The sequence below is a fragment of the Biomphalaria glabrata genome, chromosome 2 (genome assembly GCF_947242115.1).
Source record: "Biomphalaria glabrata chromosome 2, xgBioGlab47.1, whole genome shotgun sequence".
In the NCBI taxonomy this organism is placed as follows: domain Eukaryota; kingdom Metazoa; phylum Mollusca; class Gastropoda; family Planorbidae; genus Biomphalaria; species Biomphalaria glabrata.
The window spans coordinates 26,965,754-26,993,571 of NC_074712.1; the positions used below are offsets into that span (position 1 = coordinate 26,965,754).

Consider the following 27,818-nt stretch of genomic DNA (forward strand, 5'->3'; position numbering starts at 1 on the left):
TTGTAAAAATTTAGATGTCCTCCAAAGTTCTCTTCCACTCACAAGCAGCTTCATTGTGAACGAAAAATAAAGCAACATAGACATATATTGACCTGTCTTATCACTTTCAAACAAAATCTAATAAAATACTGAGAAAGAGCAAAGATAAAAGCACATTCCTCCTTCCATATGCGAGGACAAATCTGTACAAATACTCCTTCTTCCCTAGTGCTATTAGAGCATGAAATGGGTTGCCTGAGCCAGCCAAGAAAACCAATGACTTGCAGAATTTAAGTCATGCATGGCTAGATTATGGCGCGTAGGACGTAATCATCTTATTTGAGTAACGTTTGTATTTTATAAGATAAGATAAGAATGCCCCTACTATGTATGGTATCTTCTTTGGCTTAATACTGGGTAAAATGAGGCAGCATGCGGAGTTATGTCCCATTGGCTCCATAACAGAGGGGCCTCCAGAAAAAAAAAGATAAAAAGTAATCGAATCAGAAATTTTAAAGTTAATTTTTTTTTCGCATTTTTACCGACAATAATTAATATTTGGCGGATGACAACTGTCACGATTAGTTTGGACAAGTGTCTTGCTTTCTCCCAACTCTGTTAAGTTTGTTTTGCCTCTACTCGTCATCCTTGTACGTGGCGAGAGCGCCTTGTATTTTTTATTTTTGAATTGTTTTCTTCGTAACGAAGTCCGGTGACATTTATTGGTCATTCTTTGTCATGTGGCAGTTCACCCTCTGAAGTTGGTTGAAACGGACGGTGTGTTGCGGTTTAACCCCCTCCTCCAGAGGACTTTAAGTTTAATTTCCTCCAGAAAGTTTTAAGTTTAAAATCCCCCGACAGATAGTTTTGAGGTTAAAATCCCCCGACAGATAGTTTTGAGGTTGAAATCCCCCGACAGATAGTTTTGAGGTTGAAATCTTCCGACAGATAGTTTTGAGGTTGAAATCCCCCGACAGATAGTTTTGAGGTTGAAATCCCCCGACAGATAGTTTTGAGGTTGAAATCCCCCGACAGATAGTTTTGAGGTTGAAATCTTCCGACAGATAGTTTTGAGGTTGAAATCTTCCGACAGATAGTTTTGAGGTTGAAATCCCCCGACAGATAGTTTTGAGGTTGAAATCCCCCGACAGATAGTTTTGAGGTTGAAATCCCCCGACAGATAGTTTTGAGGTTGAAATCTTCCGACAGATAGTTTTGACCTCTTTAATATTATTCTCAAGCAAACTACCCCCAATGCCCCCAACACCCCACCCCCCTCGAAAAAAATCCTGGCTACGCCCATGATATACATGTTATCTATTCATCATTCTATAATATCATTATCATTGTATATTTAGGCCTACATATATTATCATATTATTAAATTCATAATTTAGTTATTTATATCATCTACCTTGTTGGTTACCTGTGTGTGAATGATTTTCTTGTCAGGTTGAATCTCGGGACCTTAATTTTAAGCTATTGAACAACCTAAATAACTCAGAAACCTGACACGTGGTGGCTCGTACAGGATCACATTTTACTTGATCTAAGATTTTAAAAAAATAAGATAGACAGACAGAGTGAGTTGATATATAAGCTTTGTAAAAAGAAAAAAAAAACTACTATCCCAATTTTTTAAACAAACAAAAAATCTAGATAGATCTATTTATTTCAATAGTGGCTAAGACAAACTCATGAAGAACACTGTAAAAGTGCTATTTCAGAATATTTTCTTTTTATTTTATAAAGTACAGACGTTACTTCAAAAAAGAAGATGATTACGTCCTAGGCGTCATGCATTCAGTCATGCATATTAACTAATGACTTAAATTCTGCCAAATCACTGGTTTTCCTGGCTAGCTTAGGCAACCCATTCCATGCTCTAATAGCATTAGGGAAGGAGTAGGCCTATTTGTACAAATTTGTCCTAGCATATGGGACGAGGAATGTGCCTTTATCTTTGTGTCTTTCATAGTATTTTATTAAATTTTGTTTTTGTATTTGAAGATTATGTTTCAGCGTTTTATGTATAAATGCTACTTTACTTTTGAGTCTTCTGTCCTGAAGTCTTTCTAAATTTAGTGATTTTACTAAAGGTGTTACTCTAGTCAAATGTGAATATTCCTTTGTTATGAATCTCACTGCTCTATTTTGTGTCTGTTCCAGTTTCTTAATGTTTTCTTGAGTTGAGGGGTCCCAAACAGAGGATGTATATTCTATTATTGGCTTAAGTCATTGATTAACATGCATGAGTAGTGTCACATACACTGTATCGATATTTAGCCAAGGTCTGCCGGCAAGGTCAATCACCTCGGGAAAAACCAGCCTTGTATTACTTTCATTTTCGAAATGAATTTCATTGGTTTCAAAATATTAATTATTATGTTGGGCTGCATTTATTGGTTGGTCTTGCAAGAGAAGGTTGTTGATCACGTGATGACGCTCTAAAGCCCGGATGAAGCTCTGTAGCTCCAAGTCAGTCTTGTACGGAATGTGTTAGTGTAAAGATGTACTAAAGTCGTGTGTGTAGATTTGTAGAGATAAGATCTAACTTGTATGTATTTAAGAATATATATTTTATTCGTATCAAGACTCAGATATATTATTGAATAGATCAGTTATTCAAGTACATTTAAGCATTGTAACTATTTGTGAATAGTGTTTTCAAGTTATTAATTAAAGTAATTGTTTTTGAACGAAGAGAAGTTTCTTCATTGAATTTAGATCGTACTTAGATCATATTTGTCAAGTTGTAGCTCCTAGACCTAGATGATCCTCTTATCAATTGGCAACATTCTGTATGATCGTATTATCAGCATAGATCTGTCTACTTCTATATGATCGTATTATCGAAAGATCATTTCAAGATCCTCGGCAATCACGATCATTGATGGTGCAATATAGTTCAAGTCTGATCGTGACAGTAGCATTATCTTAGATTGTGACATCAACACCATTGATGATCGTGACAAGTAGATTGACCTAGGAAAATGGGTAGGACGTAAACATCTTTTTTGAAGTAACACGTCTGTATTTTATAAGATAACAAGAAGTAAGGATCGAAGAGACTCAATAGTAATAAGAACAACTAAACTACCACGTTAATATATTTATTTTTAAAAATGATATGTAGATGTAGATAATGGTTTGCACCCTTAAATAAATAAAGAAAGCAATTGGAAGACAACCCAATAACAAAGATAGGCCTTTCACTGAAAGAAAATCTACTTAAGGCAAAGAGGAATGGAGGAAGACAGTTGACAGATCATTCATGGTGCCTCAACCTTTTAACAAACTAATGGATAGGTGAAAGTGGTGAGAGTCTTCATTGGGATTTGAACTACAGACCTTAGAATTCTAAACGGCTTATAGGCCTATGCCTGGTCGTGCAGTTTTCGCGCTGAACTGTCGTTTGGATTTATCGATGGTCCCGGGTTCAAACCATGCCCGCTCCCATACCCTGTCGTCCTGCGGGAGGTTTGGACTAGGAGGTAAATTATCTTCAGCTCTGAAGGAACATCTGAAACATGTCAAACAAACAACATTTTACAAACAGGGGAAGTTGCAAGCTTCAAACATGATGGAAGTATGTCTTTAAAACAAACTTTAAGACTTAGGTAAGTGAAAAATGCACATTTCTTGCTTTTAGTCAATGACATCTTGTAAATACACAAAACATGTAACAATTAACCAATGAAAAAAGTATTGAATAGAATATTTTATTAAAAGCTATACAATTTTAAATCTATAGTGTTATACAAAGTGCTGAATTTCTCTCTTAACAACACATTCAGATGTTTTAAAATAAAGCGTCAGCTTTTATCATTCAACAGAATTCACTCATGAAACTGTAAATTCTCAATTTAACTAATTTAATTATAATAATGAACAAATCATTACAATATTGATTAGCACCACAGGAATTTAACAATAAAATGATATTAGGACTAAACATTTAGTTTGCTAATTCACAACACAAATCATGTAATATACAATTTTCTATATCTATAACACACTTCTATATAGTAACTATCTGCAACTACACATGTGTCAATATACATAAGTACAAGATAATCAATACCTGTGCCTGAAAAGTTTGACACAGATGATGCCAGGAAAATTGATGTGGTTCTTGGATCCTCCCCCCCCCCCAACATCATACCTGTTAGAGCTACAACTTAAAGCTAGGATTTCATACTCAGGTAAAATCATGCAATCTCACCTGATGAGCCCCACCCCTTCCTTCGTTTTGAAGATAAGGTGTTATAAATAAGTGATGATTTCCAGACTAATACATGAAATAAACATTTTAAATAATACATATATACAAAAATGATACTTAGACAGTGGAGCTGTAACACCAAGTTATATATTAAATACAATACAAGGTTTATTCAAAGTTGTTTCTACTTCTGAAAGTGTATTTTTAATTTAAAAAAAAAGAAATAAAAATACCATTAAATTTGATTGACAATTTTTTTAAAAATACATGCGAAATAGTTTACAAAATGTTGAAAGATCAACATATACATACATACAAATAGAAGTGATTGTTTTGAATTGAGCAGGTCTTTAGGAGCCAAGGTTAACATCCAAAATAGAAAATTTTATTATCAAAACAAAGAAAAAACATAACTGAAATGTATATTAGAAAAAATATTTTCCAAGAGTGTCTGTGATTATGTTCTCAATCCAACAGATATCCACTGTAAAAAATAAAAAGAAATCTGTTGAAAATGATTACAAAATAATTATCTGTAATAGCTGAATCTAAAGGCTGAGTCAAATTACATTTTAGTTTATCTATTAGCATTAACAGAAAATGATAAAGAAAGAAAATTCTATAGTTATTATCTTTTAACTCACTTGGTTTAAGCTCATGGTGATTTTCCCACCTGTGCTCAACTCTTTGTAAGTTCCTGTGGATAGTAAACATTTATAAAAAAAATGGTTTTCTACAGAGTGTATGATCATTTGGACGTGCAGTATCACATATGCTTTCATATAGATATAAAAACAAATTTGATAGTCCCACTGATCTAAAGATCTCACCAAATGAAATCTTAAAGTTCTAGTACAACATGTGAGACCAGGACACATTGTCCTGATGTTCCATGTGGCCAGTCGCATGACAGGAATTTTCTTTTAATTTTTCTTCTTTTGTAGCTTGGTGTAAGTTTTCAGCCTACTTGTCGTTTTAAACTAAGCTCTAAGCACCCATTAGAGCAAGCAGGCTGTGGCGGATCAGCACCTAACTGTCTGTGGGCTGCCTAGGTTGAGGCGGGCGGTAGCTGATCAGTGAGGCGCGAAGACCTCTCCCACCATCAGAGACAACCCGTGGCATCCATACATTATGCCAATCAAGTTGGACTTATAACCCGTAACTGTAGTCTCTCTTGTTGTTTTAGCCACTTTGCAGCAGCACCAGAGTTTTAACCTGGCACGCCATAAAGCCAAAACAAAGAGACGGCGTATCTTGATTAGGGAACTGCTGTTCGCCGATGATGTGGCACTCATATCTCATTCACAAGAAGGATTGCAGAGGCTTGTGAATGCTCTGGCAGCTGCTTGTCTAAAGTTTAGCCTTACAATAAGCCTCTCCAAGACCAAAATCCTAGCACAAGATGTCATAGAAATACCAGCAATACATATTGGAAATAACACACCTATGGTGGTGCAAGAATTCAAATACTTGAGAACAACAATAGCAAAACCTAAATTTAGACACTGAGCTGACAAAAGAATAAGAAAGGCTTCTGCAGCAATGGCAAAACTCTCCAAGCCTGTCTGAGAAAATACCAAATTGACCACAGCAACCAAAATCCTAGTCTACAATGCCTGTGTTCTGAGCACACTTCTTTATAGCAGAGAGAGCTGGGCAACTTACATGAATCAAGAGAATAGATTAAATAGTTTCCACTTAAAATGCATGTGATGCATAATGTGCATCTCCTGGAGGGATCATGTCTCCAACCAGGACATTTTGAAATGGGCCAATATGCACAGCATCTATGCTCTTCTGATTCAGAGAAGTCTAGGCTGGCTTGGACATGTCACTCACATGCCAGATGGAAGAATCCCTAAAGACATCCTATACGCTGAAGTTGCGGAGGGAGTCAGACCCAAGGGCCACCCAAGACTAACCTATAGAGATGTCTGCAAGTGAAACATAAGAACCACAGGCATCAACCAAAGTATGTGGGAGAAGATAGCCCAAGACTGGGCAGCATGGATACAGACTGTATGAACTTCGCCGAGAGCAAAAGAAATGAAGAGAAAGAAAAAGAAAGCTGCCCTGTCAGCTAGCCTTAGGACAGATGCATATATATGCAGGAACTGTGGCAAACTCTGCCGCTCCAGAATTGGCTTGATCAGTCACTCAGATCTGACCCGTCTCAAGACAAAACCAAAGTCAGAGACTCATCTGGGCGCATCCATTGTCTTCTGAGACAGAAGAAGCCATATAATATAAAGTACAACATGATATTAAGTAGATTTCCAAATCAAATAACCAAATCCTGGTACCATAATAATATTATGCAGATTTCCAAATCAAATATTTTTATCCTGGTACAAGAGAAGACAACCAAGAAAGGACCAAACTAACCAAGTCTTGAATGTGCAGTCCCTTGTTTGCAGCTCTTAGCTTTACAATGTTATTTGTAGAGAAGAAGGTAAACTATCATTTAGACTGCCAAACTTTTAGGGTCACTTTGCTGGTCTAATGTTACTATGTGATCTCAAGACCAATCTATAAACATGTAATGCAAATACTTGAATCAAGTTTCAATGAAAATTCATGTTTCAAAATGAGTTGACAAACTTACTAAAAAGATGCATAGTTTTACAGAAACATTGTAAAAAGTCTTCCTCTGAGATTTTCCCATTTTTCCCCCCATATCTTTTCATGATGGCAGCCACTGCTTCAGGTCCAGCATTGAAATCTGTAATAAACAAGAAAATAGGACATTTTTCAGATTGTAACACAGGAGGTAGAGCAGTGAATTTTTTTTTTTTTTACAAATAGCTAAATACTCACTAGCTGTATACCTATGCTACACTATGGTTGAAATAGTTGGTATATATTTTTCTTTTGCATGGAACACTCTTAAACCCATCAATAAAATGGCCAGCATTACAATGCTCCCTCACCCCCAACAATTTTCTAGCCCTCATGTCCTTTTTTTTGTCTCTTTCATCCTTAAAACAAAAGGCCCACAACCCTCTATTATAGATTATGCAGTTCAACTTCATCAGTTGTAGCCCTCCATCTCCCCGCACTATAATGCCCCCCTCCCCCATTTATACACAATATTTTCAAAGAAATGCTACTCCCCCAACAAAACACATTTTGGCCATTGTATCATTTAATGAAGCAGCTGTCCTTAAATTCTAAAAGCATAACTGATACCAGGTGCTATGCTACAGGTTAAATAGATGGTATATGGGCATATCTCCTGGAACACTTTTAAATCCATCCTACCTGCCTTACCATGTTTTAAACACAGCTAACACAAAAATATTACATAATTTTTTATCATCTTTAAAAGAAAGCCCTCATTCCCAACCTCCAACTTTAAATCCGCCCCAATTTTTTTTCTTCCTTCCAATGAAATGCTAGTGCACCTGCACTACACACATTTAATATTAGAAGTAGTGTTAAATAATTTATTGAAGCTTTTTTCTTCCCACAGAGCAATTTGAAAGTTAGTCCACTCTTTATCTTTACATATATTCATTTTTGTTTAGTCATTCACAGACCTAGATCTAGAGATTTACTTTATTTAGAATAACCCAAATTCACAAATCGTATTTACCCCCCCTCCCCCCCCCCCCCCCCCCCAAAAAAAAACACACTCGTACACTCACACTTTTAATAAGCCTTCATATTCACTGTGACAATTTTAAGAACTTTTATTAATTTTTAATTTAGGATAGAGGCCTGCTACTTGTATATATCTAGATCTAATCCTTTTAAAATTGTGCTACACATTATCATTAATTGTAGTCTTTACATTTCACATTGTAGTAATTTTGTCCATACACACACACACTTTCATACAGATATAAAAACACATCTGAAAATCAGACTGATCTAAAGATCTCACCAATTGTTTCAAATAGTTTCTGTAATTCATTTGCATCAACTGCATTGTTTTTGTCAGTATCTATCAATCTGAAAGCTTTCTGGGGAATTGGATTGAAACAGAAAAACCTTTACTTTACTCAACAAAATGGGTGAGAAATTGAAAAATCTATTAATATTTTAAACTTAATTGCTCAATATAACTAATATCGTCAAAAAGCTCAATATCCAGAACAAAGGTGAATGGTTTTTAAAAAAATTACTTACTCGCCAGTTCTGTAAATCTGACCAGACTTTTCTGACTCCTTCTTTATCGATGAGTCCTTTAGAAGATTGGATCTACAGCATCCATTTAGGAAATAACTTTACAAGAGGAGTGCTTAATTCATTAAGCAAAAAACTCTGTTAAGCTTATAGCCTAGAGCTACTTCTTGCAATTAAGACATTTTGATCAGAACATGCCAAAATTATAGTCAAAAAATGAAACCAATTATCCAAAAGTATAACAAGACATTCACAACAAAACTGCTTAAGATGTAATAATTTGTTTTCAAGGAATATCTCCAGAAAATTAAAACAAATTATTTTTTTTATCTGACATAATGGATTTTCTTATTGTAAGTATGGTATCTCTATTAAATGAATCCTATTGTTAACTGTGGATAACTAACCTAAACAAAATTATTGGCTGGTTCTTGTTCCATAATAAAATTTATTAATAAGTTTATTTTATCTGTTTCACCTTTTATTTTAGATAATAAACTTAATTCTAAAGCTTAGTTAATTTCAGAAATTAGATCAGTACATAATCTACCTCTAGCCATACATTGTGCTACAATATAGAGAATACACTCTAGGCCTACATAAGTCTGTATTAAATTGTCAGTATGTTGTGCACATCAAATAGTGACATACATTGATATCATATGATCAGCAAAGAAAAGCATTAATATAATTGACTCCATATGTATTCTGCTTCTTTCAAGATATTCTTGAGACAATAATCTGTCACTAAAAAGTGCAGCTGATCATGTGTAAGGATACATCAGACAAACCAGTAATACAACGACAAGTCTCTATATTAAAACCTTTGCCTTCACCAGCTGCAAAATTGAATAAAAATAAGAATTTGTAAAAGAATTAAAAATTACCAAAAAATGAAATAGTTGATTTCTAATTGGACAAAGAAAAATAAAATAATGATATTAACTTTACCAGCTTCTAATCCAGCCTGGAACACTATAACAAGATCTGCTGCATCTATGAAACCGTCTCGTCCAACTATGCCATCGAATGCTTTCATTATAGCATATTCTGAGGTATCCTACAAAAACAATGATAAATGTTTTAATTTTAAAATAACTATAAAAGTGTAAAACTTTTTAATTTTAATCTTCAAGTCCAGAAACAAATGTTTTTTTTTAAAGGCATGAATTTAGAGTCATGTTGAAGAGTTTGGAAGTTATTAAAAAAAATTAATTATAATGCAATTAGTTTATGTCATTTAAATCTTAACACAACAGCTGCTATTGGGATAGAATTATGTGTTTAGAGTATACTACTTATGTGGCACATTGCAACAGAAAATTACCAGCCATTATTTTGTATTAAACATGAAATAAAGTGGCAAACTAATCTTAATCATTAAAAAACAGGCAGATGTTTATAGTCTTCCTTAATGTAGTGAAGCATGTGGTTTGTTTTAGCTCAATTGGGGAGAAAGCCCAAACCTTTGGGTTATGCACTGAAAGCCAGCAGACCATAACTTTTGAGGGAAAAATGTCAAACAACTAGAAGTGTTGAGTCCATGGAATGCAAGGTGCTCCGAGGGACATAAAAAGTAATATGTTCACTAAGGTACAAGGTCATGTGGATGCACTGTTGACAAAATGTGGCCACCTCCATAGAGTGCATGCAAAAGAGCAACAGAATAATAGCATCTTGTTTTGTGTAGAACTATCTGTGCAGCATACTTCTGAATTTGCTGCAGCTTAGTAATCAGCTATACCTGCTAGCATGGCATGGCAGTAGATAAGGGGAGAGAGAATGAATGTCACAGCTAGCTTTTTTGTTGACTCCATTGTCTACACAGTTACATATAGAGACCCTTGCAGACTTATCTTTGACTCAAAAGACAAATTGAGTCTAAGAAAATTTCAAGATTAGAAACTACCTGGCAAAGAGAAACTGGCAGTTTGTGAAAAGTTAATCTGTAACTCTCCACTTTTGTAAGACTGTTTTGAGTGCCACTTTTAATTCTTTCTGTCATGTTTTCATTCATTTTAAGTTTATACTCAACGATCCAGTTGTTTGTCCTTCCAATAGTTCCACTGATTTTGGTTGCCAGACATGATACCTATCAGGGTACTAAGAAATCTTTGGCAGTGTGATATGGAGAGTATGTGTGTGTTTCCAAGGTAACAAGGAAGAAACTTTAGTGGTTGATTTTAGGGGTGTAGGATGATGAAACCACAAGCTGGTCTGTCATAATTAATGATAATAGAAGTCATGTGTTTAAGAGCTGAAGGGCATTTTTTAAGAGTCGCAAGACAGAAAGGATCTGTATTTGTAGTGAGTTATGTATTAATTATCATTTCATTTGTTTCTAAATACATCTATGTATATTTGTTCATAAAAGTTCTATTGGAGTTTCTTTTTTAAAAAAAGTCTGTTCTCATAAAAAATGTAATACACCTTATCAGTTTAGTTTTACTAGTGTGTTTGTTCAAACCAAAATCAGAGGAACAATACTGTGCAAAGACATGGTATAAAATGCCAGTTGGTATAAGTGTACATATAGGAACTCTTCATGTCTTGTTCAGAGAACTTATAAAGCCAAACCCTGAATATAACCTATTTTTATTTGATCATTTTTTTTAAATAGACTTATTGTAACTTTATATTTTTTATTTTGTTTTAAAGTTTAAAAATATTATTTTTAAAATTATGATTAACAGTTATCTTTCTTTCCCTTGAAGTTCAACATCACTTAAACAACTGGAAAGAGTAGTTTGATATAAAGGAACAATTAGGATATATAACAAAATGAATATGATTGGTAAATAAAAAAATTAGATTTCTAATTTTTGCTAAAAATGTTCTAGAGTCATAAAGTATTTAAGTATTTTCAAGCATCAAGTATTTTTATCTCTCTAAACTTCTGATGAGGACATTGAAAGCTTGAATATTTCTCTATTGTAGCATCTGAGTTCAATGGCAACACATAAATAACTTATTTGAAAAGAAAATGGTACAACATATTTTAAGGATTCCCTAACTTAAGGGTACAAAGTGATTCAGCGCAGTTACATTTGAATAAGATAATTAGGATTTAAAGCAAAATTTATAAAAATCAATTGAAAAATACTATAAATTTTCTACCTTTGGTGATGACGGGACAATGTCAGCATTATTTTTGGGAACATTCACTGGCCTGAAAAAAAAATAAAAATTATCAATTTAAAAGTAATATACTTGTACAATTGTGTTTATTTAAAGAAAAACTAAAGTTATTTCCTCTACCTTACAAATTATGTTACTTTATGATAAAATACAAATATCTACAATACGCTTGTATGAGAACTGTCATAAAACTTACTGAGAATCTATTGGTGTCTCAGCAAATACCCTCAGGTAAAATTCAGCTTCAAGACCAGCTTTAAATGTACAAGGAATAATGATATGTTCTCCTGGTTCTAAAAGGTATCTTTTAGTTCGCTCTCTGAAATATGAGGACATTTTTAGTTTACATATATGTTAGTTCAATGAATGAAAACTAAAAAATCTTTGATACTCTATGCATTACATTAAGATCAAAGTTTAAAGAATATGATGCTGATATTGATTAATTGCTTAACATTTCTAACTTAAAGGTTTTTTTTCTTTGATGAGCACTTACAATTGAAAAAAAATGAAAATATTTATGCAAAGCACATCATTTATGCTTTAGCATGCTCAGTATCTTATGGTCCAATCTTTTTTGTGGGCATATGGGGGAAGGGGAATCTTGGAAAGGCTGACTTAAGCCGCACTACATAAACCTCTTAGCTTAATTCGGGATTCAAAATCACCCCCTTGATATGTAACCAAGATATTTTATGCTAGTTAACCATATGCTAATCAGCCATACATCCTTATAGAACATAAACACATATAAATGTGTACCAGTCTGTCTCTTCTAAATTTAGGTTCTGATTGATATTTATTCTATTCAGATTACCTGTAAGGCCAATATTTTCCAGATGTTTCTACAAGACGAGGGGCATATTCTGAAAAGTTCTCTGCAGTTATTCTGCTTGGTTTACTACGCACTCGATTGTGCTGCCATGAAAAAGAAAAGGAAGAATTTTTTATTTTAAATCTACTATTCATATATTTTTCAATTTTCCTTAGGGTGGCATTAAATCCAGCCTATAATACCTTCAATATGACAAAGCCAATACTAATGTCTTCAGCAGCTCTTCTAAGTAGATCATCTACTTCAAACAGGGATATGATCACAGTTGTGGGTTTGTTAGCATGTGACAGGCTTAATTCAAACTGTGGGTTGATCCAAAACTTTCTAGATGTGAAACTCAGAGGTGGTCCACCAGCAGAAACTCCACTGACCCATGATCCATAATGCTCAGTCACTGCCCACTGAGAGCGATCCTAGAACAAAACCCAAGACCAAAAAAATTAACCATATGTTTCATTTTCATTTTTCAAAAATATAAATGCCTTAAATACTTTTTTATTAAATGTTAGTGAGAATAGTTCTAATAAAAAAAATACCAAGTTATGGGATATTTCCTCTGTAAAGGCATCAGGAGTCAAATGACAAATTTCCAATTCATCAAAGTTTGTTCTGAAGTCTGTTAAACTAATCCTAGAAGAAAGTTAAATCAATTTGGTTGTGTATTATAACATGTTTGAAACAACACATTACAAAAAAAAAAATATAAAGTGGATTTTGAAATATTTGATTGTTTAGTCCATTATTTAATGTCATGTACTTTTATATTTAAACCTTTTTTTCATTTTCACAATGCAATTCACTTTTTTTTATATCACTCTGGGCATTTGTAGACATGATTTTTAGGTGTTAATGGGTTAATAATTGTATTTTACTAGATTCTAAATTATTTCCTTTTGGCTAATTTATTTAATTTAATCTGTGACTATTTACATGTATAAACATTTACATTTATAAAAGTTCCAAAAAATTTCTATTTACAAAAAAAATATTACTATCTGATTTTACCAAAATTCACCATCATCTTTAGTTTTTAATGTGGCGTCTTTATCAGCTTGACTAAGCAGATTCCATTCAGGTGATCTAAAAAATAAAAACAAATATACAAAATATTTAGGGATACATTTTGAATATAAAAAAAAAATTTAAAAAAAACAAGAATTGTTTAATTCTTTAGACAATGAGTAATTAACATCAAGTCTTCTAAACAGCTGATTGCAGTTATTCAAGAAAATTGATTATCAGTAGGTGTAAATTATTAAATGTATAAATGCTTTACTTGTCACTAAATGGTCCATTCCATTCACCATGACCCCAAGGATTTCTCAAATGCAATAATGTGACTGTAGAATGCTTTATGTTTACCTAGTAGAAAGTAGAAATAAAATTTTTATTTATTCAAAATACAAACTTCATAATTCCTTAAGAAGTGAAGCATATTTTATTAGCATATATTTCCAAATTAATGTTGACATTAATGGACAAACAGTTTCACATTACTATCATTCAATAATTTTGTTGTTTTTCTATTGTGGATCTACCTTGCTATAATTTTAATAAATTATTTTACAATTACATTTTGAATATTTATTGCAATCAGAAAAACTAAACAAAAATGTTCTTATACCTCTTTAATATTTATAATTGCATATGCATGACCTTCATACAGCCCTGTATCTCTTTTTAACTCTCTTTCACCTGGAACAGCCAATTGATTCTGTTGAGAATAACAAAGCTCTGTTAGTAAATTGATGATTTTAATTTTCTTAATTGAACCAAAACAGTTAACTAATATGCAAGACATTAATAAAGTAGATTTGAATCTATTTCATGGTAGAGTGATGAAGGATGCCTAAGACTACAATCAATTCACATACGCAAAAAAAACTTCTTAGCAATTATCTAAATAATCAAATTTTATAAATGCACTGTGAAAAAAAGAGTAAATAATTTTATCTCAAAATAGAAATATGAACAACATCTATATATGTATCACTGGTGTTCATTTTCCTTTAGTCAAATTTTAAATTTCATTTTTTAATAAAATTATTGTGCTTAAATCAAAAGATAGCCTATAATTTAAGTGCACTGTATTATTTCATCTAGACCCAAGTCAAATTCTTACAAAGATTGCAGCTCCCATGATGCTGTTCATCTTAGAGCAATTAACTAAAATATTCCTCAAATCTCTATCAGCTATTTCCTGCCTGAGTGGCACCATTTCACCAATACCTCCAGTCAGGTCCACCAGTGAGGAATGAATCCTTCCTCCATCAATAACATCATAGTTTCCATGAAGTCTATACAGATATATTTGGATTTTTATTGACACATTTTCATTAATTTTACATGTTACTTTTTAATAAAATAATAAAACATTTAAGAATAAATATTCTTAATGTACACAAATGTATAAAATTACAAAGTCTAATTAATTTGGCGTTTAATAATTTATATTACTGTAAATGTTTCCCAATTAAGTCATAGAGGCTATATCTTTTAAACACAATCAAATGGCAAAAAAAAAGTTAGTGAGTTAAAATACAATTCTAAATAGAATATAAGGACATAGAACATAAGTACATTGAGGTGCTCTAGAAGCCAATGAATTTAGAATGATAATTAACATAAGCAATTATATTGAAGCTTGCTGGAGGAAAACATCCAATTATTAATTAATGGCCCATATTATAAGAGGTAGGATAGTAAAGTAAAAAAAAAAAGGTCGCCTTTCAGACCTTGTGATCTATAGGGCAGATGATGTTAAGGTCATCTGTTTCTTTGGCCAACGATTAATGAGCAGGATGTCATAGGCCAGCAAAATGACAAACTGCCTTTACTTTCCCCAACTTGAGTCAGATATCCATTAGAGTTGGGTGGACTCAGGGGCACCCTAAAAATCCCGATATTAAAACTCTTTACCAAAATTCGAACCAAAATAAAATACTTTTGTCTTTTAAATTCTATAACATTTGTAATCTTAAGGGCTACAAATGATAAGTCAAACAAGTGTGAGAGGTATACTATAAATAAATGTAAGGGTTGCTCAATGGACTGTCCATGACTTCCAATGGAGGATGCTTAGTAAATGCATTATGCCTTTTTGCTTTTTTTTGGTCCTAAATGATCGGCCAACAAACATGTAAAAATGCTGATGGAGGTGGGGAGACTATAAATTGTGGAATAAAAGTACATTTCAAACTGTTTGGAGAAAAAGGTATTTAGTCCTTGTGAGCTAGAATTTATAAGCCAAATAGGATTAAAACTTGGATATTAGCTAGCATTATAAATTACCTTCTAGAACCTGATATAAATTTACATAAAATAATACTTCATTAACCAACTTGGCAAATGCTTTTTCCAGAAGAGAGCACCAAAATTCATTTGGATTCTTCTTGTTGCATCCATAGATGAGTTTACCATTGTAAGTAGGCAGTCTATCATCCACAACAATTTCCACCCACTTGCCATATTGCCAAAAGTTAAATCTGAAAGCTCCTGGCAAAATTAGATACAGAAATGTATTAAATTAAGCCAATTTGTTTTTTAAATCTATAAGGCACCCACTAAATAAATTACTTCTACATATTTGCATTAAAAGCTTACCAAAATAATCTTTGTCAAAGTTTTGATCTGCTGGTACAATTCGTTTTAAAATTTCTTTATGATCTGAAGCTGACAAACAGGCAACTGATGCTATAAACCAACAATTACCTAAAATACAAATTAAATGATCAAATCATCTACATTTTATTTTAGCTTACCTAAATTCTTCTATGCCCCTTTTTTTTATGATATTTCTTAAAATATAAGCAAAGAAAATATATTGCTAATTTGTTGATAAAAGGGATATGTTACCCTTACAAACAAAAATAAATGAATAAACATTTTTTATTTATAAGATGGAATAGTAAAAAAAAAAAAATGGACATAAACCTAGCAGTAACACTGAGATACAGTTATAGCTCACATGACCACCAAAAATAAATAAATAATTAGTGTTTCAAATCAATATTTTCTGATAGGGAGAGAACAAACTGTAATAATAAATGGCTCTAAATCAACACCGATAACAGTAAACTCAGGTATACCTCAAGGAACAGTCTTGGGTCCACTACTATTTTTAATTTACATAATGATTTACCCAATTGTATTACTTCAGGAACAAAAGTCAGATTATTAGCAGACGATTGCATAATATATAGAACAATAAAAACAACACAAGACACAGATATTTTACAAAGAGAATTAGATGAATTACAGAAATGGGAATCAAATTGGATCATGTCTTTCCACCCAGAAAAATGTCAGTTAAGAGTAACAAAAAAACTAAAACAAATTAATTCCACTTATCTTATTCATGGCAAACCAGTAACACAGACTAAAAACGCAAAATACCTAGGTGTTGTAATAAATGAAAAACTGTCATGAAATCCACATATTGATGAAACTACAAAAAAATCAAACAAAGCATTAGGATTTATTAACAGAAATTTCTATAAATCAAAAAAGAACATAAAACTAAAATGTTATTTAACCTTGGTTCGACCAATAATAGAATATGCATCCTCCGTTTGGGACCCCTCAACTCAAGAAAACATTAAGAAACTGGAACAGACACACAATAGAGCAGTGAGATTCATAACAAACGAATATTCACATTTGACTATAGTGTAACACCTTTAGTAAAATCACTCAATTTAGAAAGCCTTCAGGACAGAAGGCTCAAAAGTAAAGTAGCAATCATACATAAAACACTGAACCATAATCTTCAAATACAAAAACAAAATTTAATTAAATACTCTGAGAGACACAAAGATAAAGGCACATTCCTCATCCCATTTGCTAGGACAAATTTGTACAAATACTCCTTCTTCCCTTGTGCTATTAGAGCATGGAATGGTTTGCCTGAGCTAGCCAGGAAAACCAGTGACTTGGCAGAATTTAAGTCATTTGTTAATATGCATGACTAAATGCATGACGCGTAGGATATAATCATCTTCTTTTTTGAAGTAACGTCTGTGTTATATAAGATAAGATAAGATAATATTGTAAACTATATAGTCCAGTACCTGCCACCCAGAGGTCAATCAGGATCCACCCAAACCCTGCCTACACACTGAAACACTCACTTCATCACAAATCTTAACAAGACCATATATGAAATCACAAGTTTCTTTTATTACAAAAAAAAAAAAAAAAGACCCTGCTTAAAGAGCAATTCTCTCCACAGTACAGCGTGACAGGATGAAATAAAGGCAAGACTTGATCAGGGCAAATTAAACAACAAACCTTTCTCTCAATAAAAAAAATGGTATCCATTGCTGCCAATAATTTATATGTAATTTATTTAACAAATTTATCATTTCATCCCTCAGTTACACATTAATTTTCTAAATATTTTTTTGCAAACTGTTGCTACCTGTGGTGCAGGCCTATTTATGTTGAACAACAGGATTTATAAACTCATTATTAGTGGGTTTTCTTTTACTTTACCATCGTTTTGATAAAAATATGTTTCAAACGTAGACCATTAAATCAAATGAAATAAGGGTCAGAGGGAGGGGAGCTTCAAACTAAACAAAAAACATCTTGAGGGAGGTTTTAAATTCAAACCACTACGCTCAAGGATTTTGGTGACTTTTTAAATTTTAGTTTTTCATTGAAGAGGGAAGATCTAGAGTATTCTAGAGGCTACTTCCATTGAGGAAGTGCTACGAAGAGCAGGGTGCCAGGACATCCGCTCTGTTATCAGCAGCAGACGCCTTGGCTGGCTTGGCCACGTTCGTAAAATGCCAGTAGGTCGACTTCCACAGGACACTGTATGGCGATCTAATAGAAGGCAGGAGAGCCGCTGGTCGCCCAACTAATTTTACGTTATAGGATGTATGCAAACACGACATGAAGCTCTTCAAGGATTGGCCTCTTTAGTCACACAAGAAGTTGCAAAGGGAAAAGATCGTCTCTCGAGACGTAAAATGCCACAGACTTATTGAAATAAGTCTAGACATAGATTATCCATCAAACTTGCCAACTTTGGTGAAATTAAAAAATGACCATTTCTTTATTTTAGCTTTCAACGTGTAGGCCTTCTTACCTAATCCACCTTGATCAAAGTCATTGTAAGCGAAACCGTCTGCAATAAACTGGGGATTCTTGACCAATTCCTGCCATGGAAAACAAACAAATGTATATATATATATATATATATATATATATATATATATATATATATATATATATATATATATATATATATACATATATATATATATATATATATATATATAATATATATATATATATATATATATATATATATATATATATATATATATATATATATATATATATATATATATATGCGTGTGTGTGTGTGTGTATTAAAGCGACTAAATAATAAGATTATTGAGCCCCATGGTCACATGCTGCTGCTTTAGTTTTTACGGAAGAAGGAGGTATAATAACAAATCTCCTGGAGGGGAGCTTCAAACTAAACAAAAAACATCTTGAGGGAGGTTTTAAATTCAAACCACTACGCTCAAGGATTTTGGTGACTTTTTAAATTTTAGTTTTTCATTGAAGAGGGAAGTTTTCAATTTAAAACCTCCTGGAGGGAGGGGGTTTAAACACAAAACCCTCTGGTGGGGTTTTCAATTCCAATTTTGATGAATGAAGTTTGGTTTGTTTATTTTTTTTAAATTTAAAATGGGGTTTTAACCTCAAAACCCCTTGGAAGGGGTTTTAGACTTAGAAACCCTTTGGCTACGCTCATGGAATTTGTTGACCTTACTTTGCTTTAAAGATTTTTTATTGAAAAGGGGGTTTTAACCTTTAACCCCTTAAACAACGCTGGGACAAGTGATGGTTTAACATAAAAATCCGCACCCCCCTACCCAATAAAAAATAATAATTAAAGCAAAACAATAGTCACAAAATTACACCCCGCATCCACCCCTGCGGGAGGGATTTCTTTTCAGGGTGGGCAGTTTAAACCCCGAAACCCCTTTGCTACGCCAATGCTACACACTAATACATTCTAGCTGACCTATACTTGTAAGACTACATACAGTTAGTACGTTTGTCCAGAATCTTTCATAAATGTAAGTCAAGGAACGTTGAGTCTACAACTTAATCTACACACGAATTGTTTGAACATGACACACTTGTACAAACAATCGTTTGTTAATAAATGTTTAAACTGCTTCTTTTTTAGCTGTCATATTATTCTAACCTATTTTCTTTCCTTTTTTTCTTGACTAAAAATGGAAATATGAAGATCTTACGACCTCCTTTATAGACTAATTAGAAAGGAGCTTTTTACTTCAGTTAATGATATAATGAAAATTGTATGGCTTTATATGGATGAACTGGAAGGTAAACTCCAAGATTCGAACCTGTTGCTTTAAGACGAGCACAGATCTGCATCAAGTTCAGGATGCATACAAATGTAAAAAAAATAATTAAAAACTTAAAAACGATTCCAGTAGATTTGCAGGGAGAGAGAGAAAATAATTAAAGGTATATTTGGGACTTTTTTTCTAATTAAAACCTAACCCTGTGCACGGAAAGCAGGCACTAAAGGACACTACTGACTGCCGTACTAAACACAACTCTAACTGGCAATTACAAGATAGTGTAGTGTCGAGCGATGAGTTAAAGAGCAAGAACTGTTTGGGACTAGGACAAGTAGGCCTAACAAGAACTGTTTGGGACTAGGACAAGTATGCCTAACAAGAACTGTTTGGGACTAGGACAAGTAGGCCTAACAAGAACTGTTTGGGACTAGGACAAGTATGCCTAACAAGAACTGTTTGGGACTAGGACAAGTATGCCTAACAAGACCTGTTTGGGACTAGGACAAGTATGCCTAACAAGACCTGTTTGGGACTAGGACAAGTATGCCTAACAAGAACTGTTTGGGACTAGGACAAGTATGCCTAACAAGACCTGTTTGGGACTAGGACAAGTATGCCTAACAAGACCTGTTTGGGACTAGGACAAGTATGCCTAACAAGAACTGTTTGGGACTAGGACAAGTATGCCTAACAAGACCTGTTTGGGACTAGGACAAGTATGCCTAACAAGACCTGTTTGGGACTAGGACAAGTATGCCTAACAAGAACTGTTTGGGACTAGGACAAGTATGCCTAACAAGAACTGTTTGGGACTAGGACAAGTAGGCCTCTAACAAGACAGAAGAGAGAACAGGTAAAGAAAAATAAAGACGGAAAGAAAGATGTTCAGCAAAGTAAGACTACATACAACTCTCAAGCTCGTCTCAGCGTGGAAGGTTTGAACACAAGTAGAGACGTTTCTACTAACTTGCGTTTCGCGGATGACACAGATGGCCTAGCAGAGACAGAAGAATTAGCTGACTTGGTAATGCGCATAGACAGACAAGACTTCCTATAATATGCAAATAAATCCCGAAAAAACAAATTATGACCAAAAGCCAAGATGTCAGCAGTGTAGGTGAAAAGCTGACAAGTGTCAGTAGTTACAAATACCTCGGAGCTGTCATCTCAGATGAGGGAGCGAAACTTGAACTATTGGCCCGAATTGCACAGTCCACAGCAGAACTTGCAAAACTCAAAAAAATATGGAAAGACAAAGGCATATCCCTCGACACCAAATTCAAACTGATGCGCTCCCTGAACATGGCCTCATTCTTATATGCCAGCGAATCTTGGACGCTGACTGAGCTAGAGAGAGGATCCTAACAATGGAATTGAGATGCTACAGAAGAATCCTAGGTCTCACATTTAAAGACCGCATCACAAACGAAGAGACTAGAGACAGGGTTACTCTAGCGATTGGACCCGACGTTGACCTGAAAACTAGTGTAAGAAAAAAAATGCAAACTAAAGCTCTATGGCCATACTACAAGGTCTTCGGGGCTCGCAAAGGGAACAGTACCAGGAAAAAGAAGAGGAGGCAGACAGAGAAAGCGATGGGAAGACATCAAAGAATGGACGGATCTGCCATTGAAAGAGGTTCTATCCAAGGCAAAGTACAGTGAGGAACGGAGAAAGATGGTCGACAAATCTTGCGTGGTACCCCAACGGCACAACAAAGGGATTGGTGAAGGTGAAATAACCTACATTTATATGACGAAAGACTCTTCACGTTGAGACTTAACCAGTTGATATGTAAATAAGATTTATAGCCGAAGAAAAGCTCAACGGTTAATGTGGTTTCTGTAAAGGTCTTCTAAAAATACTTTTAAACATGATCAAGGCGCATTATGAAGATTTAATATTTCAGTTCGTAAATCGTAGCCTATTGATTATTATCACTATTTCTGTTTAATTTCATTGTTTGGCTTTATATTTTACTCAGTGGATTTAGTTTTAAATGATTAACCTTCAATTAAAAATCTGTTCCATTATAACAACATATGCACCTTTTTAATTTATAATTTAACAAATTAGCATGTGAGGTGTGGAATTGAGAAATAATAAGGAGACAACCATTTAAATAAAATAGCTCTCAAAGAAAACTCACGCCAAAATTCTCGATAAGAGTCAATTTGCAGTCTGAAAAATCTGACAGAGCTAAGCACATTTTAGCAGGGAATATTTATAACAAAATAACACAAGAAAAAAAATTCCGAAGAGAATTGAGATAGAGCAGTTGGTTTTCTTTTTTTTAATAAGATAAAAAAAAATATAGGTCAGGCTAGCAGTTTTTAACAGGTGTGAACACTTTCAAATATTGGCAGCTTTTTTTTAAGTTTTCCATTTCCATTCAGTAAAAATTCAAATGGAGAAGGCAAAAAATGCGCCTAAGTGTCTGGACTAAGAAAATCTTTCTTTTTTCCCCACAGAAAAACTTGAATCCTAGACTGAACTCTTTGGCGGCTGTTTTGTTTCTCTACACTTCTCTCTGACTTCCATTTCCTTGAGCTGTGCAAGCAAACACACGAGCCCCTGCAGCACATACCTGGCCAAGTGAAGTCTAACAGCTATAGACCTATCTATCTATCTATCTATCTATCTATCTATCTATCTATCTATCTATCTATCTATCTATCTATCTATCTGTCTGTCTGTCTGTCTGTCTGTCTGTCTATCTATCTATCTATCTATCTATCTATCTATCTATCTATCTGTCTGTCTGTCTATCTATCTATCTATCTATCTATCTGTCTGTCTGTCTGTCTGTCTATCTATCTATCTATCTGTCTGTCTGTCTGTCTGTCTATCTGTCTATCTGTCTATCTGTCTGTCTGTTTGTCTATCTATCTATCTATCTATCTATCTATCTATCTATCTATCTATCTGTCTGTCTGTCTGTCTGTCTGTCTGTCTATCTATCTATCTATCTATCTATCTATCTATCTCTATCTATCAATCTATCAATCTATCAATCTATCAATCTATCTATCTATCTATCTATCTATCTATCTATCTGTCTGTCTGTCTGTCTATCTATCTATCTATCTATCTATCTATCTCTATCTATCTATCTATCTATCTATCTATCTATCTATCTATCTATCTATCTATCTATCTATCTATCTATCTATCTATCTATCTATCTATCTATCTGTCTGTCTGTCTGTCTGTCTGTATCTCTTTATCTCTCTCCAACTCATGCAGGTGATTGTAAATACCAAATAGCTGTATCAACCTGGGACTGTGTATTAAAAAATGAAAGGGAAGTATTGAAGGCTAAATCTGCATCTAGATAAGGAGGAGCCAGACTCAGGGAGTTACTGTGAAAACAAAACTCAGAAGCGGCCCCCGATGTGTCTACCCAGGCAGGTAAAAAGGCAGGTTTCAATATTTTCGACAAGACTATCAGAAGCTATGAACTTCAAAATATCAACAACCAGAACTCTATCTCCTTTAATACGAAAGAGAAACTTCGTTTGCAATTTTTAGATGTTACTATGTAAATGCTAGCGAATGCTCCCTCCGCTCCACCCTTATGAGAGAATGTCTCAACATTTAACAACTTTTTCTCCGTTCTGAAATACTTGCACGCAGGGGCGGACTGGCTATATGGGCATTCGGGCAATGCCCGGTGGGCCGGTACCGAATGGGCCGGTCTGGTCGTGACCAGAGAATGTTTTTTTCAATTAAGACAACTTTAAAAAAAAAAAAAGTGACAGCAGCAAAAAAGAGATTTTCAAGTTTTTTTTTTTTGGACAATTAATTTTGTTCAAAATTCAACTAGAATATGAAAAACTTTACACTATACTTATTATCATTTGCAAAACGTCAGACCGTAATTTTTTGTTATGTACGAGCGCCATGGACTTCAGCACTGCTTTGACGTCTTCGAGGTTGTGTTTGGTCTGATCATTTTGCTGGTCGACATGTACAAACTTCTGCTTAGTTCAAAGTCATTAAAGACGTAAATTCTTATACTAATGAACTGGTTTTATATAGCGCTGTTACATCCGCTATTTAATGAATGTAGATTTATATTTTAAATAATCAGGGCCGGAATTAAGGGAGGGCATGCGGGGCTACATCCCCGAGGAAATATATATGTCGGTAGTTCGACGTCTCTAAAACTTTTAATTATCTTTTTTTTTTAATTTTTAACGCTAACACTTTAAAACTTAGGTCGGCTGGCAACGCTGTCGTTAAGTGTCCGCTTGTGGCATGCTCGTAATATATGAATGCAGCTCGGAATTACGGCAGCACATCTACCAAGGGCCTTACCGGCCCTTACCCTCCACAAACTCAAAAAATTATACACTTCTTAAAACTAAAATTTGCATATTAAATGTTTTAAAAAATGCAAAGTGAGACTAAATTTAGCATGTTTTTAGATATAAGTATTTTTATTCCTAAGTGGAATTTCATGAAAGCTTTTGAAAAACTGTAGGGGGCCTCCACAAAACCCTGCCCGGGGTCACTACATACTTAAATCAGGCCCTATAAATAATGGGTCATGGTACATTCTTATAAAATTCGCGTTTTTTGAGAAAGTACTAAGACGAAGCAAGAACTTTTCACATTAAGAGGTATTTGTTTTACAAGATATTAGACGATCACAACATAAAAGTCTTATGAGTTCATTTAGCTGCTCTGGCCTGCAGGGTTCACTGGCTCCGCCACTGCCTTCCACTAACATACACCGTTCACTGCTGCCGCCTATGTCTTAACGTTCCAACAGGGCTCTCTATCTTGCCACTAACACAGGTCACATTACGTGTCTCAGGAACAAATGCAATAGTATACATACACTAACAGGAATGACCCTTTCCAGTTTCCTCACAAGACTTCTTCCTGACCAGACAAACTACATTGCTTCTGACCTGCTTACCACACTGGCAATGATCCCTTCTACAACTCAGGCGGTTCTAAGCTTCTAACCTATCTCTATTCTGTCTCTCTATCTACTTGGCTGGAATCAACAGTCCACCATCTTGTTTCTACCCACTCACTCGTCTTTAACAGTGCCCTGGTGCGCACCATACGCTTCAATGTAGGAGCAGAGATATAACAATATATTTATTTCAAACTTATTAAGACTGCTATTGTACTGTTAATAGTTTTCAGACTACATACATGTATAAATAAAATACAGTATGTAATCCTACGCAAGCATACACCCAGTATATAATGCATTATCAAACTTTATCTACATATATTACACACATATAATATGACAAGTCACTTGTGGGCTGGGTTATATGGTAATGCCCGGGCCGATTTTGACACCCAGTCCGCCCCTGCTTGCACGACTGCCTCAACCAACAAGTTGAAATAGTCCTTACATTTCATAATCTGTTACAGCCTTACACATATTATGAACACTTCAGTTTAATGACACTTCCAGGTGTGCACTTTGAGAAAACCTCAGTTTGAAATACGTCCCATGGAATATAGAAGACTAGAACGAGACACTAAACAAGACACATTTTTTTTAGCCTGAGATGAGTCTCGAGTTAATGCAGCCTAACCCTAACCCTAACCCTAACCCTAACCCTGTGTACTTTATGAGAACAATTGCACCATGATTCAAAAGAGTTTTTACCCAAACCGTGTCTTTAAACCAGTGGTTCATAATCTCTTTGGATAACTTGTCTGGTGTCTTGTAGGACTTTATCTTTAAATACAATGTAGACCTTTTAAAGACCGAGGTTTATGATAAGCATTGATTAAAAAATAGCTTTAATATTAAATTAATATTTTGCATGAAGTCGCGATGTAATAGTCGTGCAGGTAAGAAATGTATCAAGTACATTTTTTTATATGTTCTATGCCGTATGGAGATGAACACAAGCCAAGGGCGATCTTTATAGTGAGTTTAGACGTGGAAGACGTTCCGGAAACGTTATAAGGATCAACACAGTAGCCATTTTGCCCTGCTGGCATAGAGGAAAGCAGCTAGCAGCAAATGGTCTTTGAAAGAGACAGCTAAAAAGCCCCTGCTAGGGTCTCGGAACAAATTTGAGACCCTAATAAAAGCCCTTGCCGAAGACGCAGGCAAGGAAGAAAATAAAACTTATATCCCGGTGGACAATGACTTTGTCTGAATAATGCGTAGCAAAATATGCAGGTTGAACATTCATTTTCGTGATCATGTGAAATACTGCACTCAGCATTAGCCTCCGGAATTGAAGCCATTGCATTATTTAAATGTTGTATCTAAGCAATTCATTTATTGTAGTTTAAAATGCTGAGACATTAACGCTGTATTGTTCTAGAATCTAGATCTAGATCCGGAAATTACATAGAAACATGAAGTAAAAAAAAAAGTAAGGCCTTGGTTCTCATTAAGGTGAAGTGTGTATACTTGCTAGCACTAGGCGACAGTTGTTTGTAGTGCTAAATGACACATGATGTCTTTACGGTTCATTATGCTGAACTAATGTGCCCTTTCTACTTAGATCTTCTACTCACGAATACTTGTATTTGCTCAGTGGCAGTCCAAATCATGCAAGCTACTAGATCTACCTTGACCTACACATGCAGCAGGACATAGGCCTACACATTGTCAGGATACACTTGTATGCAAGTCATTAAATATAAACAATAGGCAGCCATTTTGTTAGAAACTCCAGTGAAAATAATCTGTTTATGCTCTTTGCTTTGCCATCTGTAACAACATTAGTCAGTGGCAACAGGGCAAGGAGTGTTACGTTTTATAGGAAAACCAAGTTAATAGTGTAGAGTTGTTTTTTTTAACTTAAAACAAACTCTAAATATTTGTTACTGGCAGAAGTACTCGAATTCTCTCCCTTTGCTAATTTCCACCATCTGTGTTTATACTACAGGTATCGATCGATTTTGTTACGTGGGGCATTTGTTCTATTTCAGTTACGGACGTGTTAACTAAAACTAGACATAAGCTAGGTTCTCTCTAACATCATAGAACTATCAGATGGCCTACAGGGCAGGGCTAAGATAATTGGAGGCCCTTGGTGAAGTGAATTTTGTAGCCCCCAAATGAAATTTAAATAAATAAATAGCGAACAAATAAAATTACGCAATTAATTTAGAACCTTCTCCTCCAGCAATAATATTGTGCACAAGTTTCGCTATTGCCTCTATAAAAAATTGAGAGTCCTGTACGAGAAGGCTCCCGCCAATCGGAGGCCCTAGGCGGCTGTCTAAAAATGGACAATGAATATTTATAAATAGGTTTACGAAAATGTAAGGATTTGTCACACAAATAGGAATATGTCTACACTTGATCTGTTGAGGATGTTTATTACATGGCCCTTAAATCCTTTCTATTCCCCCACAATAGATCTACATTTTAACTCTTAATATAAAGTTGACCAAAAGGTCAGAAATTAAACCCACTGAGGTGGGCGAGGGGTGGACTAAAGAGAGACGTAGTGAAAGATAGGCCAAGAGAATGCGCAGTCAGACATTATAGATGTTAGGGCGACAAAAGGATGCATTGGGGCGAGTGAGAGAAAGAAACCGAAAGCGATGTAATACTCTTAATAAGAATAACATTTGCTAGTTTGCTAGAGAGAGAAACCAACTAGACTTTTGTGTTATCAAGCATCTAGATCTATAAAATAAACTAGAGATTCAAACACTAACTCTATAAACAATGTCCTAATTACCTTTGGTCTCAGCCACTTGACACCAAAACGCGGGCCTCCTTTAAACAGAAACGTAGAGTTGGTCAGAAACTTGGGATCCTCGTACAGTTTGTTACTTTTCAAATATTGTTTTTTTAACTCTTCGTACACGCTAGCCATGTTTTCTGAAGCGGTCTCCTGTACGGTTGTTACCTGTCTGACTCATGTAGCGGGCAGACAACTCTGTAGTGTGAGGTTACCACTAGTCTGTCTTTTGGCTTTGCGTCATTTAATATGTGACTTCCCACTCCCCGCACTCTTTTTTTTTTAATAGTAGGCTATTGTGGTAATCTGAATGAACATTGGTGTCAAACATACCGGAAGGAGATTTGACAAAAGTTAAACTAATTCTAAAAAAAAAAAAAAAAAAGGTTGGGAAGGTATGAAAAGAGAATGGTAAGTCAGCGATGCATGACGATTAGACTACAGGCAAACTGGTGAGCGTATTTATG

General features: G+C 34.5%; 1 protein-coding gene across 2 annotated transcripts; it reads right to left on the minus strand.

The window, feature by feature from the left end:
- Positions 1-3,680: 3,680 nt before the first annotated feature.
- Positions 3,681-27,589, minus strand: LOC106056028 (calpain-9-like). Of its 2 annotated transcripts, none has more exons than XM_056019786.1 (20): positions 27,349-27,589; positions 18,400-18,469; positions 15,909-16,016; positions 15,647-15,800; positions 14,428-14,602; positions 13,930-14,019; positions 13,582-13,667; positions 13,311-13,385; positions 12,842-12,935; positions 12,488-12,718; positions 12,288-12,388; positions 11,667-11,789; positions 11,450-11,501; positions 9,284-9,392; positions 9,113-9,171; positions 8,336-8,407; positions 8,091-8,169; positions 6,810-6,926; positions 4,849-4,901; positions 3,681-4,709 (listed from the first exon to the last, which is right to left on the minus strand). In XM_056019786.1, the coding sequence occupies exons 1-20, from the start codon at positions 27,484-27,486 to the stop codon at positions 4,662-4,664; spliced, it is 2,034 nt and encodes a 677-aa protein (XP_055875761.1). In that variant the 5' UTR covers positions 27,487-27,589; the 3' UTR covers positions 3,681-4,661. The 2 variants fall into 2 exon arrangements, with proteins under 2 accessions (XP_055875761.1, XP_013068036.1); XM_013212582.2 differs by having other exon boundaries at positions 3,681-4,688; positions 27,349-27,585.
- Between the last annotated feature and the right edge of the window lie 229 nt (positions 27,590-27,818).